Source organism: Podarcis gaigeae, assembly GCF_964106915.1.
Source record: "Podarcis gaigeae genome assembly, chromosome: 14".
Taxonomy (NCBI): Eukaryota; Metazoa; Chordata; class Lepidosauria; order Squamata; family Lacertidae; genus Podarcis; species Podarcis gaigeae.
The window spans coordinates 30,936,813-30,951,077 of NC_139690.1; the positions used below are offsets into that span (position 1 = coordinate 30,936,813).

Genomic DNA, 14,265 nt, shown 5'->3' on the forward strand with positions numbered 1-14,265 from the left:
AAAAAAGGGTTGCTCGGATTGGTGGTTTGCACAACCCACTAAGGAAGATAAGGACACAATAAAGTTCAAAAACAGTAGCAAGCGCACATCTATTCAAAATCCATTTACAGTGGTACCTCGGGTTAAGTACTTAATTCGTTCCGGAGGTCTGTTCTTAACCTGAAACTGTTCTTAACCTGAAGACTACTTTAGCTAATGGGGCCTCCTGCTGCTGCCGCGCCGCCAGAGCACGATTTCTGTTCTCATCCTGAAGCAAAGTTCTTAACCTAAAGCACTATTTCTGGGTTAGCGGAGTCTGTAACCTGAAGCATATGTAACTTGAATCGTATGTAACCCGAGGTATCACTGTAAAATTATTTAGTTTCATTAATTCAGCAAAACTGACAAACTTGATCCAGCAACACCAGCTTTTCAAACTCGGTCAGTCATTTATGTTGTGAACCGCTGTGAGATCTATGGGTAAAGGGTGGTATACAACTTGTTTATACAAGTTGTTGTTGCTGTTGTTTGTTATTATTTTACACCCCTGCCTCTTAGTGCCTCCTTAAGTAATCCCACTGGTACCATCCACTTTGGGAACCACTGAGTTAGTTTTCTCAAAGGCAAGGGGCTGTTGGCTCAATATATTTATTTAAACATTTATAGACCACACTTTTCATTTAAAATAGAGCAGTGTGGACTACAAAAGCAAAATCCCAGAAACTTGTAATATAACGTCAATAAAAACTGGTCATTACTTCCATCATGCAGGCCTCTTCTCTCAACTTAAAAACAAACCAACCCAGACGTAACATTTGGGCCAGATGTGGAGAAACTTTGGCCCTCTGGATGTCGCCAAACTACGTAAGGACCTAAGAGCCTGCTGGATCAGGCTAATGGCCCGTCTAGTCCATCATCCTGTGATCTCACAGTGACTGCCTCTGAAAATGGAGGCAAAGCATAGCCAATGATGGCAACTCCCATCAGCCCTAGTTGATATGACCAAGGGTCAGAGATGATGGGAGTTGTAGCTCAGAAACATCTGGAGGGCCCAAGGTTCTCGCCACACACCAGTTTTTGGCAAATACTGACACAACATGGACAGTGTGATGTATCTAGGAGGCTCTGCATAACCAGGAAGGTAGAATCCCATCGTGTAATTTGCAAGGTGGGGTCTAGCACAGGGCAGACTGGAAGGACGAAGCCTTTCGAGATCCTCAGGTCAGTCTTCCATGCCTCCTTTGCCAAAAACGTTCCCCATCTTTTTCTTTTTGAAAGGATGCGTGTTTAAAACGCAAACCGTGCAAGACACAAATGCTGCAATGTTTCCCTTCAGATCAGAGCATTCTGTTAACATCTCCCTTAGCAGCTCCTGACAGTATGAAAGGGGAACAAATCCGAGAGCGTTTGCTGTTAACTGTCAACACCCCCTTGGAGTGGCTTGAAAAGGCAGGCAAAAGCGGGAAGAGGATCTTGAAAGGCTACATGCCACATCAGATCAAAACACGGACTCCTGCGCCACATTTGGCACCTCCTGTGGAATCCGGCACATTTTAGGACATAGGAAGCCATGCACTTTGAAGGTGCTTGAATGTCTGGTATGGATGTGACCCATGTCTGCTTGGCCTGGAGAAGAGAGGATTGGCTGATGGAGGGAGGGGGAGATGGTCACCTTCTTCGGATCCCTGAAAAGCTGTAACATAGAGGAGGACAGAGACTTCTGGGGCTTCTCCAGCCTCTACTGAGCAGCTAAAAGGGGCTATTTTGTTCATGGGCTGTTCATGGGGCTATTTTGCACAGCTCAGTGATAGAAAATCGACTTTGCATGCAGAAAGTCCCAAGTTTAACCCCTGGCATCTCCAGGTAGGGCTGGGAATGTTTCCAGCTTGAAACCTTGAAGAGCCACTGCCAGTCACAGTGTGGGCACTATTGAGCTAGATGGACCAAAAGTCTGGCTTCCTAGGCTCTATAGTTCAGTGAGTAGGGCCTTGCATGCAGAATGTCCCAGGTTCTATTCTCGGATCCGAGGGTAGGATCCCCAGGTCTGAAACCCTAGAGAGCTGCTGCCAGTCAGTGTGGGAAGTACTGAGCTACAGTAGATGGACCAATAGTCTAAGAACGTAAGGAAAGTCTTGCAACTAGATTGGGCCAATGGACCATCTAGTCCAGCATCTTGTTCTTATAGTGGCCAACCAGATGCCTCAGGACCGGAGCACTTTCTGACTCAGCAGGGCTGGGGGAAAACTCCTGCCTGACTCCCTGGAGAGCCACTGCCAGTCAAGGGCTGCAGACCATTCTGAGCTAGACAGATGAAGGCTCTGACTCAGCATAAGACTGCTTCCTCTGTCACTATGTATTTAAGGGGATTGGCTATAGCTCAGCGGACGAACATTTGCACTGCATGCAGAAGGTCCCACGGGATAGCTCAGTTGGTTAGAGTGTGGTGCTAATAATGCCAAGGTCGCAGGTTCAATCTCCATATTGGACAGCTGCATATTCCTGCATTGCAGGGGGTTGGACTAGATGATCCTCAGGGTCCCTTTCCAATTCTACAATTCTATGGTTCAGTTCCCACAATCTCCAGGCAGCGCTGGGACAGACTCCCGGTCTGAAACCCTGGAGAGCTGCTGCCAGTCATTGCAGGCATTCCTGCGCTAGGTGGACCAGTAGTCTGATTCAGTATAAGGCTGCTTCCTGTGTTCCTATGTCATCGATCAATGGCAGAGTCCCCAATGGTATTTCCGGATAGGACAGGGAGAGACTGCAAAGCGGATGCTGGTCATTGCAGGCATGCTCTAAATACTGAGCTTGAAGGACTAATAGTCTGACATCATTCAAGGTAGATCCTGACATTCCAGTTGAATCAACCCTAGATTCAGAACCATGAGGACTGGAATCTTGATTTATTTCCAAGGGATGGTTCTTAACTCCACAGCAGAGCATTTGTTTGGAGAAGCAGGAGGTCCCAGGTTTGGTTTCCGACAGCATCTCCAGGTAGACCCTCCCTTTCAGTCCAGGGCCCTTCCTAGTTCTGCTGGATCTCTCAGCAGCCTTTGATACCATTGACCATGACATCCTTATAGACCGTCTAGAGGGGCTGGGACCTGGGGGCACTATTAAACAGTGGTTCTGCTCCTTCCTCCTGGGCCGTGTCCAGAAAGTGGGTTGGGGGCTCTCACTTGTGGGGTGACTCAGGGTTCCGTCCTCTCCCTCATGCTTTTTAACATCTATATGAAGCCACTGGGAGAGATCATCAGGGGGTTTGGGCTGGGTGTTCATCAGTATGGAGATGAAACCCAGCTCTACCTTTCTTTCAAAACAGAACCAGTGAAGGCAGTGAAGGTCCTGTGTGAGTGCCTGGAGGCAGTTGGAGGATGGATGGTGGCTAACAGATTGAGGTTGAATCCTGACAAGACAGAAGTACTGTTTAGGGGGGACAGGGGATGAGCAGGTGTGGGGGACTCCCTGGTCCTGAATGGGGTAACTGTGGCCCTGAAGGACCAGGTGCACAGCCTGGGAGTCATTTTGGACTCACAGCTGTCCATGGAGTTGCAGGTCAATTCTGTGTTCCAGTCAGCTGTCTACCAGCTCCATCTGGTACACAGGCTGAGACCCTACCTGCCCGCAGACTGTCTTGCCAGAGTGGTGCATGCTTTAGTTATCTCCTGCTTGGAATACTGCAACATGCTCTACATGGGGCTACTTTTGAATGTGACCCTAAAACTACAAGTACAACTACAGCAGCCAGATTGGTGACTGGGGGTGGCCGCCGAGACCATATTACACCAGTCCTGAAAGACCTACATTGGCTCCCAGTACATTTCCAAGCACAATTCAAAGTGTTGGTGCTGAGCTTGAAAGCCCTAAACGGCCTTGGCCCAGTATACCTGAAGGAGCGTCTCCACTTCCATCATTCAGCCCAGGCACTGAGGTCCAGCTCGGAGGGTCTTCTGGTGGTTCCCTCACTGCGAGAAGCAAAGCTACAGGGAACCAGGCAGAGGGCCTTCTCAGTAGTGGCACCCGCCATGTAGAACACCCTCCCATCAGATGTCAAGGAAAGAAACAACTATCTGACTTTTAGAAGACAGCTGAAGGCAGTCCTGTTTAGGGAAGTTTTTAATGTTTGAAGTTTTATTCTGTTTTTAGTCCTCTGTTGGGAGCCTCCCAGAGTGGCTGGGTATAAATAAAATATAGTGGTACCTCTGGATACGAACGGGAACCGCTCCGGAGCCCTGTTCGCATCCTGAAGTAAACGTAAGACGCAGCTGCGCGTCTGTGCATGCGTAGGTTGCGTTTCGCCACTTCCGTGCATGTGCATGACGTCATTTTGAGCGTCTGAGCATGCACGAGCGGTGAAACCCGGAAGTAACACGCTCTGTTACGTGCGGGTTGCCGCGGAGCACAACCCGAAAATATTCATCCCGAAGCTACTTCAACCTGAGGTATGACTGTAAAATATTGTTGTTGTTGTTGTTGTTGTTGTTGTTGTTGTTGTTGTAATGGGAATTGGGGTTGCTCGTGCGTAAGTTGCCTCTACTCTTGGCAAAGTTGCCTGGTTAAACCTTTCCCTGGCTGCACAGCCCTTACTCCGCGGCTGTGTCAGTCACTGGCAGAATCCATCAGTGTACGTTTCCTGAACTTCTTCCAGCATAAAAGTTCTTTGACTCCAAGTCTCCGCCTAGCCTCCCTGCGCGGAAGTCTTCTGCGCAGGGTGGGCGTGGGCAGTGGAGGACCTGTGCTCTCCCCGCTAGTTTCTGTGGAAGAGTCCTGGAGACATCTCTCCGAAGCCCTCCCCTTTCTTCCTGGTGTCACGCTGAATTCCTTCCTCAATGGATGAGTTCCCTCTCTCCCTGCTGGGCCCTTCTCCGGCATCGCTGGAGAGCCTTCCCTCCACTCCTGGCTCCGATGGCAGTTCCCTGACAATTATTATTATCACTACTACTATTACAGGATCACCACTGGACACCAAAGCTTACCCAGGAGATGATGGAGAAAAACGAGAAGGCAATAGCCGCCCTGGCCGCATCACCTGCGTAATGTGCCTCTTTGCTCGATGGCGTCCTCTGCCACTGGTTGGCCAGGAAGCAGAAGCCCACAAACCACAGGAAGGACCAGAACCCTGGTGGGAGGAAGCAAAAAAAACCACACATCAGGTCGCCCCAGTACCACCAGAGTAACAAGAGTCACTGTTCTCTCCCTCTCACACGCACAATACACCTTTGGCATAGAACCTTGTCAAATGTTAAGCAGCATTATTATAGTTCATGTACTGTATATCCACCTTTGGTAGTGTATGTGGTTCTTCCCTTCCTCACAACAACCCTGTGAGGTAGGGTAAGCTAAAGTCAAGTAAGGTAAGGTAAGGTAAGTAAGTAAGTAAGTAAGTAAGGCTGAGGGACAAGGACAAGGTTGAACTTCATGGCTGAGCAGAGATTTGAACCAGGTCTCCCAAGTCCCAGTTTCGGCATCCTTAACCATTACACCTCTCCCCAGGCTCTCATCATCCCTGTCTGGGTCTTCAAGCGCAGTGCCTTTTATTTGCATTTTGATGATTCCGTTATGCTGTCTGTATCCTTATGCTGTAAGCTTCTCTGGGTACACAACCACAGAATGACATACAAATAATAAATTATTGCAATTAACAGCTGCAGGGCAAGGAGCTTTCCACAGCGTGGAAGTTATGCAGTTTGTAAAAGGCATAGGAGCTCCCCAAGGAAAAATAAGTTGGCTAAAGCACAGCGGTAATGCATGCTGGATGTCCTGCTCGAATCCTGGCCATCTCCTGTGAAAGGACCAGGTGGCAGCGCTAGGAATGGGCAAATCTGTCAATTTCAGTTTCTCAGTTTTCCAGCCTTAACTTCAGTTCTTCGCATTTCCATATCCATTTTCAGTTTCCCCTGAAGTCCTCCAGCATTTACCGTAAGTATCCTAATATACACAGGTTTATGTGTGATTTCCCCTAAAACCCACTTGTTTGCAGGGCAAATTTCCCTAGTATAATGCATTTCTGCATGTTATCTGCTCTAACATATGCATTTCAGGCACAATTTCTAATACAAGCACTTTTGTGCACAACACTTAGCAGGAGAACTGCACTGCAAAATTTGGAGAAGTATGAATTTCAAAGCATGGCTGGGCTTCTGTTTATTGTTTTAGGAAATGAGAATTAGGTAGGTTTGTCTTTTTATTTATTTATTTCCCAAAACGTACATAGTGCTCAATTGGGTTGTGTTTTTTTTAAAAAAAGACATTGAAGTGGTTTATGAAAAGAACAATGTAATCATAAGTGAAATAAAGTAAAACTATTTCAAGCATTCAAAAAACACTAAGCGAAAACCAGCTAAAAACACTTGACAGCCTTCTACATACCTGGATGGGCTTGCTGAAACAAAAATGTTTTTAGCAGGCACCAAGAAGAGTATAATGAAGGCCCTTAAAAAGGTAAAGGGACCCCTGACCGTTAGGTCCAGCCGTGGCCGACCCTGGGGTTGCGGCGCTCATCTTGCTTTATTGGCCGAGGGAGCCGGCGTACAGCTTCCGGGTCATGTGGCCAGCATGACTAAGCTGCTTCTGGCGAACCAGAGCAGCGCACGAAAACGCTGTTTACCTACCGTTTAGCAGCAGTACCTATTTATCTACTTGCACTTTGACGTGCTTTCAAACTGCTAGGTTGGCAGGAGCAGGGACCGAGCAACGGGAGCTCACCCCGTCGCGGGGATTCGAACCGCCGATCTTCTGATCTGCAAGCCCTAGGCTCTGTGGTTTAACCCACAGCGCCACCTGCGTAATGAAAGCCCTTGCTTGATGACAATAGGCAGAGAGTTCCAAAGTTCGGGTGTTGCCTCACTAAAAGATGGATTTCTTACGAAAGAGGAACGAGTGTTTCACAGCACTTCAAATGCGAACTGAATTGAATTTCTCCCTCATGCCTAGTGAGTAATGTTGCCCCTTTCTCCCTGAGCCACCGGGAAGCTGCTTCCAAACAGATTATACAATACTCTGCTGGAGATGTCCATGGTGTGATAAGCGGATGGCCATTTCATAATACCTTACTTGTATGTTACAGCATCACCCTCCTGGGTACAGTTAGCTGTCAAAGCGACGTCTCTGTTGGAAACCCCGACACTTAAGCTTGATTTAAGGAATAGCAGAGTCAGTTAAAGAGCACCAGGCTGCATATGCTCCACCTTCACTACAACTGGCTCTGTACTGTGGATTCAGCACTATGAAGCCACCACAGTTAGGAGGAGTTTTTAAGGACCTGCAGCTTAAAAATCAGGCTGCAGCTGCCCCTGCAAGCGAATCTTGGGGGCGGGGGGGGAGGTGGGTGTGTTGACTTGCCTTGTGCTTCCCCAAGCTGGTGCCCTCCAGATGTTTATGCCCAGAACTAGAGATGGGGAGAAATTCAATTTGCGTCACATTTAGAGACCCGCCAACTTAGTTCGTAATTTCTGAAACAAGGTGAGAACCAAAACAGAAGCACCTTTTGAAATTTGCACTTCAGTTGCAATACAGTTCTCTAGCCACGGGATGTGCACAAAGAGTCAAATACTAGGGGGAAACACGCGTCAAAATGATTATTTTAGAGAAGATAACATGCAGAAATGCATTAGAGTAAGGGAAACTGCTTTGCAAAAGAGGCGAGTTTTAGGCAAAATTGCATGCAAGCAAGTTATAAAATGTACACTGCTTTCAGCTCCTTGGAGCAAGGAGGGATATATATCAAATAAAGGAATAAGGAATCAAGTAATAAGTAATAAAAAATAAGCAATCAACAAGTGCTGATAGGAGATGGAGTCCAAAATGGCCGTGTTGGGTGGGGACTGCTGCGAGTTGTACTCCACGACATCTGGAGGAGGGACTCAGATTGGGGAAGACTGTCCTCAACAAATCCCACCCCACAGGTCCTACCTGAGAAGCCAAGGTCAAAGAGGACAACACGTTTCCTGTCCTTCACGCTGCTGATCTGCTGGAAGTAGAGGTCCACTACCAAGAAGAAACTGCAGGCTAAGAAGGCAATGAGGCCAATGGCGATTCCATAGTTGCAGGCGTCATCGTTGTAGTTGTAGACACATCGCAGCACCGGACTGCTGCCATCGTTGACGTAACACTCATTGATGATGGAGCCAAAGACAACGATGGAGAAAACCTGAACAGAGGATTATTATTTTGTTGTGGGGGAGGAAGAGGAGGAACAATATTCAATTGAAAGCTCACCTCTCCCAAGATCAACCATTTCAGGCCCCTACAGTTGGGAGGGGAGACCTGTTGGTGACGCCACTGGGTGTGATCCATGACAGGGACTTCTTGGTGGTGGTTCCCTGTTCACAGAATGCCCTCCCTGGAGGGCTGCACCTGTCCCCTTTCCTTTGGGCCCTCTGATTTCCGGTACTTTCCGCATTCAGCTTTCCGGCTCTCGGCCTGCATTGGCCGAGCAGCTGCAGTGTCACAGAATGCCCACAAATATTCTAACTTCTGAGTGGTACACTGACAGTTACAAAACAATGCAGCTTCTGTGACAATGAGAACCAAAAGGCTGGTTTATTTCATCCAAAGCCCCCAGGCCTGCAGCGACAGGATATGCTTTTCCAGTGGGATGGAAGAGTGAGGGCTTGAAAGCTGCGTAGAAAAAGGGCCTTAAACAGTAGGTAGTCAAGAAACTGAGGGAAGTTCCTCAGGAAAAAAGGGCCAATGAGAAAAATGGGAGGTGGGTTTAAGGGGAGGAAACACGCAGGCCCTGAGGACAGGAGTGACTTAAAGTTGTTGGCAGGAAGGAGGAGGAGGATGGGAAACTACAGGGAGCAAAGAGACTGCAGTGTGCATGCAACCGGGGTGCAAAGCCCTGGTGTGCATGATGTTCATGAGAACACCAGAAGAGCCTGCTGGATAAGGCCAAAGAGGGCCCATCTAGTCTAGCATCCTGTTCTCACAGTAGCCAACCACAAACAGGATTCAGTTAGAAGGGCCCTCTCCCCTCCTGTGGTTTCCGGGAACTGGGATTCAGAAGCACTGCTGCCAATGACAGTGGTGGCAGAGCAGAAACAGCCCTCTCCCTCCATGAATTTGTCCAATCCTCTTTTAAACCCATCCACATCGGGGGCCATGACTGGCTCCTGCGGAAGCAAGTTCCACAGTTTTAACTACGCGCTGTGTGCAGAAGGACTTTCTTTCAAGCTACAGTTAGCAAGGAAAGGGTTCATTTTTCCTGTATGGCAAAGCAAGTCAGCCCCCTGACACTTCCTGCGCTTTATCATTTCCTGCTATGGTGCTCTCTGCCTGCACGCAGTCGGAGTCGGGTTCGAGCAACGTTATCAGATCCACTACGGGATTCTGCTCTCCCGACCTGCAAAGTACTTCCATCTGAACAGAGCCCAGCAGAGGCAACCACAGCCTTGGTCAACCTGGGGCCCTCCAGATGTTTTGAACTACAATTCCTATCTGACATGTTGGCTGGAACTGATGGGAGTTGTAGTCCCAAACATCTGGAGGGCCCTGGGACGGCTAAGGCTGCAATAAAGAAGGACCAAAGAAATACAACTGCGGCACCGGCGAGAGCAAGGAGGATCTCGCCAAAGCTGTGAGGCTGCCAGAAGGTGTAATCTTCAGCACTTTGTGATGATGGGTTTTTTCTTTCTTTCTTTTAATCTCATTTATAAATAATGCAGGAACATATTCCTCCCACCCCACCCCCCCTTCACTGCTGGAAATACTGACAGCCACTTAAGGGAAACATGCGCAGCCTGCCAAAAAGCAGGGCATGTTTGTGCGGCATGAATAATGGAGGAGGTTCAATGCCACACGGGGTTTCACGGCCAGTGGGTCAGTGGGTGGAGGGCACCCTTTTCACCTGCCACCCCATTGACGCCAAACATCCTTGCCACTCTCTTGCTTTGCCAGAGGGACCATAAGAAAGAGTTCTCTGTATCTGCAAAATGTCAGCTTATCTATCAATTATTATTATTATTATTATTATTATTATTATTATTATTATTATTTAATGCATGATTTTGGTAGAGCAAAGGAACCATAAGGTTGAATGCTATTATTTCAAAACGTCACAAATATAACCCATCTTTCTATAAACACAGAATCAGAGTTGGAAGAGACCCCAAGTGTCATCTAGCCCAATTGCCTGCAATGCCATCCAGCCTCTATTTAAAGGACAGTCCATCACCTTCCAAAGGAATCCGTTCCACTGTCAAATGGCTCTTACTGTCAGAAGGATTAGTCGGAATCTCCCTTCTTGTCATTCCAATCCACTGTTGTTCATTACTCCTTCTACAGCATTGCTATTTTAGATAGTATTATTACTCTGTTCCATTAGAGGCCATTAAAGAAAACAGAAATTGACAGAGCGAAATCTCCCTCTCACTCTCGTTTGCTGCTGCACAGAGCCTGGCGGCAGTTAAGGAACTGAATGACCATTTCCAAGCCAACAGCAGTAATTAAACCCTTTAGTAAACCCAACAGTAATTGTAATAGAGAGCTGTAAGCTCGCCATCCCTCTCACAGCACAGAGACCAGGCGGAGATCTGGTCTCCCCAGAACTGAAATTCGCTTCCCCTCATCCTCCTATCTCTAGCCTTGAAGGGAGGACCATTCTCTGTGCTTTGAGTGCTGAATCTTACTTCCCACCTACACTATAAAACACTCTCATACTCCTCTCAACCGTCCCGATTTGAGTGGGATATCTTGGAATTACAGAAACCATCTCTGCTTCTGATTAGATCCAGGGGTGTCCTTTTTCGGCTCCCACACTCTGGAGTGGAACAACCAGTACCCGCCAGAGCATGGCCTTTGTTGAGGTGTCCAGTTGGAAAGGGGGGGGGGGTCAGTGAGAAGGGGCAGGGAGGCGGCTGGGTGGTTTTAAGTGTGTTGAGGAGCCAACTTGTGTCCCAACTTTCATCAGCGGGACGTTGGAGTGTATGCACTGGGATACCACAGTTACTCAATCCTGAGAGGTGCAGTTTGTTAAGTGTGCTGGGAGTGCTTAGGAGACCCCTCACAGGACTACAATTCCCAGAGGGAAGAGGGATTGAATGCTAAACCACTCTGAGATTTTCAGGTCCGTGAGGGGACTAAGGGGTCTCCTACTAACCCTCAGCACCTTGAACAAGCTAACAGTTATCAGGATTGTTTTGGGGAAGCTAAAGCTGTATACTGAGCTAAAGGTATATATAAGGCAGCTTCCTAAGTTCTTATTTAATATAGCCCTTATTCAGCTAGGAGGACTAGAATCTTACTTTATTTTTACACTGCATGCAGAAGGTCACTTACTCAATCCCTGGCATCTCCAGGTAGGGGGTACCCCCTGCCTGGAACCCTGCAAATCCACTGACCGCCAGTGCAGACAAAACTGAATTAGATGTAGTAATGGCATGGCTCAGTATATGGAAGGATGTTTCCTCTGTTCCACAGAAGAGCCGGAAACTGTGAGTGCGCGCAGATCTTTTTCCCCTCCTAGTGCTTCCTCCTTCCCAAGGGAAGCAGAGTGTGCCATGAAGACCAAGAGTTAAGAGGCATTTGAATGGGTGGCAGGATGTGCGGAAGTGTGTTTTCATCCTCTTACCAGTCTTTCAAATTTCAATAGCACTTTTCAATGCGCTTGAGTGCTTACAACTCTTTATCTCCAGGAGAGGGAAGACTCCCAGGTGATCTTGTTTTTAAAACCTTTGGTGCAATACCTAGAAAACTGACGTTATTTGTTTGCTTGCTTTGCTTAGCCCTGCAAAAGGGCTGGTGCATCCAGACTTGATGCTGCATCCTTTAAAAAAAAAAGTTTACATGTAAAAACTGGATTTTATAACCATCAAGCTTTTTAAAAAATAAATAAATGTGTATTTATATTGCAATTATGATAACCATCAGATAGAGTTTCTAGAACAATTGGTGGACAGAAGGTAGATCAAATCAGGTGGCAGAAACGCCTGAGTAGTCTATAATCGATCTCCCAATAGTACAGTGTATCATATAGTTTTTGCACAGCTCTACCCAATCTCTGAACCGTGTGAGATTTCAGGGAGCACCAGGGAACGAGGTTTGTGGAGTCTGTGGTGTCTTCATGTTATCTGGTGTTTCCACTTATATACAACCTGCGCATATAATGGAGGGGCTCACAGCATTAACACCCGAGAAGGTCTTGCTTCTTCCACAGTAACAGCCCTGGATTGCAACAGAAATCAGGCATGGCTCTCACTCTCTGGCTTCTGCCTGCTTCTAGCCCAGCTCTCCCTCACACAGACTCAACTCTGGCTTTTGTCCCTCTTACCACCAGCCAGGGGACGCGGGTGGCGCTGTGGGTTAAACCACAGAACCTAGGACTTGCTGATCAGAAGGTCAGAGGTTCGAATCCCTGCAACGGGGTGAGCTCCCGTTGCTCGGTCCCTGCTCCTGCCAACTTAGCAGTTCAAAAGCACATCAAAGTGCAAGTAGATACCTTCCGGCGGGAAGGTAAACGGCGTTTCCGTGCGATGTTCTGGTTGGCCAGAGACATGCTGGCCACATGACCCGGAAGCTGTACACCGGCTCCCTCGGCCAATAAAGCCCAGAGTTGGCCACAACTCGACCTAATGGTCAGGGGTCCTTTTACCTTTACCACCAGCCAGGTGAGGGAGGGGACCCACCCATTTGCCCTCTGGAACAAAGCCACTTCCTTGGTTATACTAACACAACCATGCTTAGGCGATTAACCCAGGAACAAGCTTGGCTGGCTAGTTCAACAACAGAATCCTCCATTATATTTGAACCCTTGCTGGAGCCAGGACCCCAAGAATTGCAATGGATTCAGACATCATGCAGGCTAACCGCACACCCCCGCAACTCACAACATTATATCACTGTTTTATTTGATATTTTTTACCCATCCCTTCACCCTAAGGTCCCGGGGGCAACTTACAGCTATCTGAAATTCAATATTTAAAACACTTTGAAACAAATAACAATCACAAGAATAAGGAGGTTGCACACACACATATAAGTTATAGGAATTCAGCAGTCATTGCCTACCCTCCTTTCAAGTTTATTTTCACCGCCGTTGTGAGTACTAGAAATTTGCTTTTAAAATAAATAAAAGTGCAAATTCTCAGGAAGCTGGCTTCTGCATCCGGCGACACATAATGCGCTTCTACAGAATTGCAGCACTGCTTATGAGTGAGAATCAGAAGGCTAACGAGGATTCTAGTCCACATGACACATCCATGACTTCAATATGGAGCCGTTACTCTTGCAAAAGGAATTGGGGCTATGATGAAAACTAGCGGGGCTGTTATTTCAACAGAATGGAAAAAGGAAGAGGTAGCTTGCAAAGGGAGGAATAGCGGTGGCAGGGAAAGCCTCTCAACACCACCACCAACAACATCCTTTCTGTTATAATGGCATCATGATAAATGAATGAATGAATGAATGAATGAATGAATGCTGTAACATTTAGGAAAAAAGTACAATAAAACAAACAACAACAATTTATTAGTTATACCCCACCCATCTGGCCGGGCCTCCCCAGCCATTCTGGGTGGCTCCCAACAGAATATTAAAAACACAATAAAACATCAAACATTAAAAACTTCCCTAAACAGGGCTGCCTTCAGATTTTTTCAAAAAGTCAGACACAGTGGTACCCTGGTATTCGAACGCCTTGGCTCCCAAACAAATCAGCTCCCGAACACCGCAAACCCAGAAGTAAGTGTTCCGGTTTGTGAACGTTTTTCTGAAGCCAAACATCCGACACAGCTTCCGATTGAGTGCAGGAAGCTCTTGCAACCAATCAGAAGAAGCAGCTTGGTTTTTGAACCATTTCGGGAGTTGAACGGACTCCCAGAACGGATTAAGTTCGAGAACCAAGGTACCACTGTAGTTGTTTATTTCCTTGACATCTGATGGGAGGGCGTTCCACGAACTAAAACTACCACCAGGATGAAGTCCAGAAAGGTAGTAAAGCATAGAAAAAGGCAAAGTACTATCAGCAAAAGCATCAATTCATCAACAGAGACTTTTAAGAGCAATTGAATATTAAGGGGCCTGCCAGTTGGCTCTTGGGGATGAGCCATAGCTCAGAGGCAGTGTGTGTGCTTTGGACGCAGAAGGTTCCAGGTTCAATCCCCAGCCTCTCCAAGTAGGGCTGGGAGAGACTGCTGTCGGAAATCCTGGAGAGCCACTGCTAGTCAGTGTAGACAAGGGGTTGCCAAACTTTTTAAACAAGGGGCCGGTTCACTGTCCCTCAGACACTGTTGAGGGCCAGAGTATAATCTGAAGGGGAGGAAATGAACAAATTTCTATGCACACTGCACA

At 47.4% G+C, this 14,265-nt stretch overlaps 1 protein-coding gene across 2 annotated transcripts in view; it reads right to left on the reverse strand.

The window, feature by feature from the left end:
• Positions 1 to 14,265, reverse strand: part of SYNGR3 (synaptogyrin 3) — a 32,414-nt gene that overhangs the window by 2,550 nt on the left and 15,599 nt on the right. For both annotated transcript variants that reach the window (XM_083712118.1, XM_083712117.1), the window contains exons 2-3: positions 7,891 to 8,128; positions 4,956 to 5,098 (exon numbers count right to left, since the gene is read on the reverse strand). In XM_083712118.1, the coding sequence (XP_083568244.1) occupies positions 4,956 to 5,098; positions 7,891 to 8,128 (381 nt within the window). The remainder of the gene's footprint in view (positions 1 to 4,955; positions 5,099 to 7,890; positions 8,129 to 14,265) is intronic.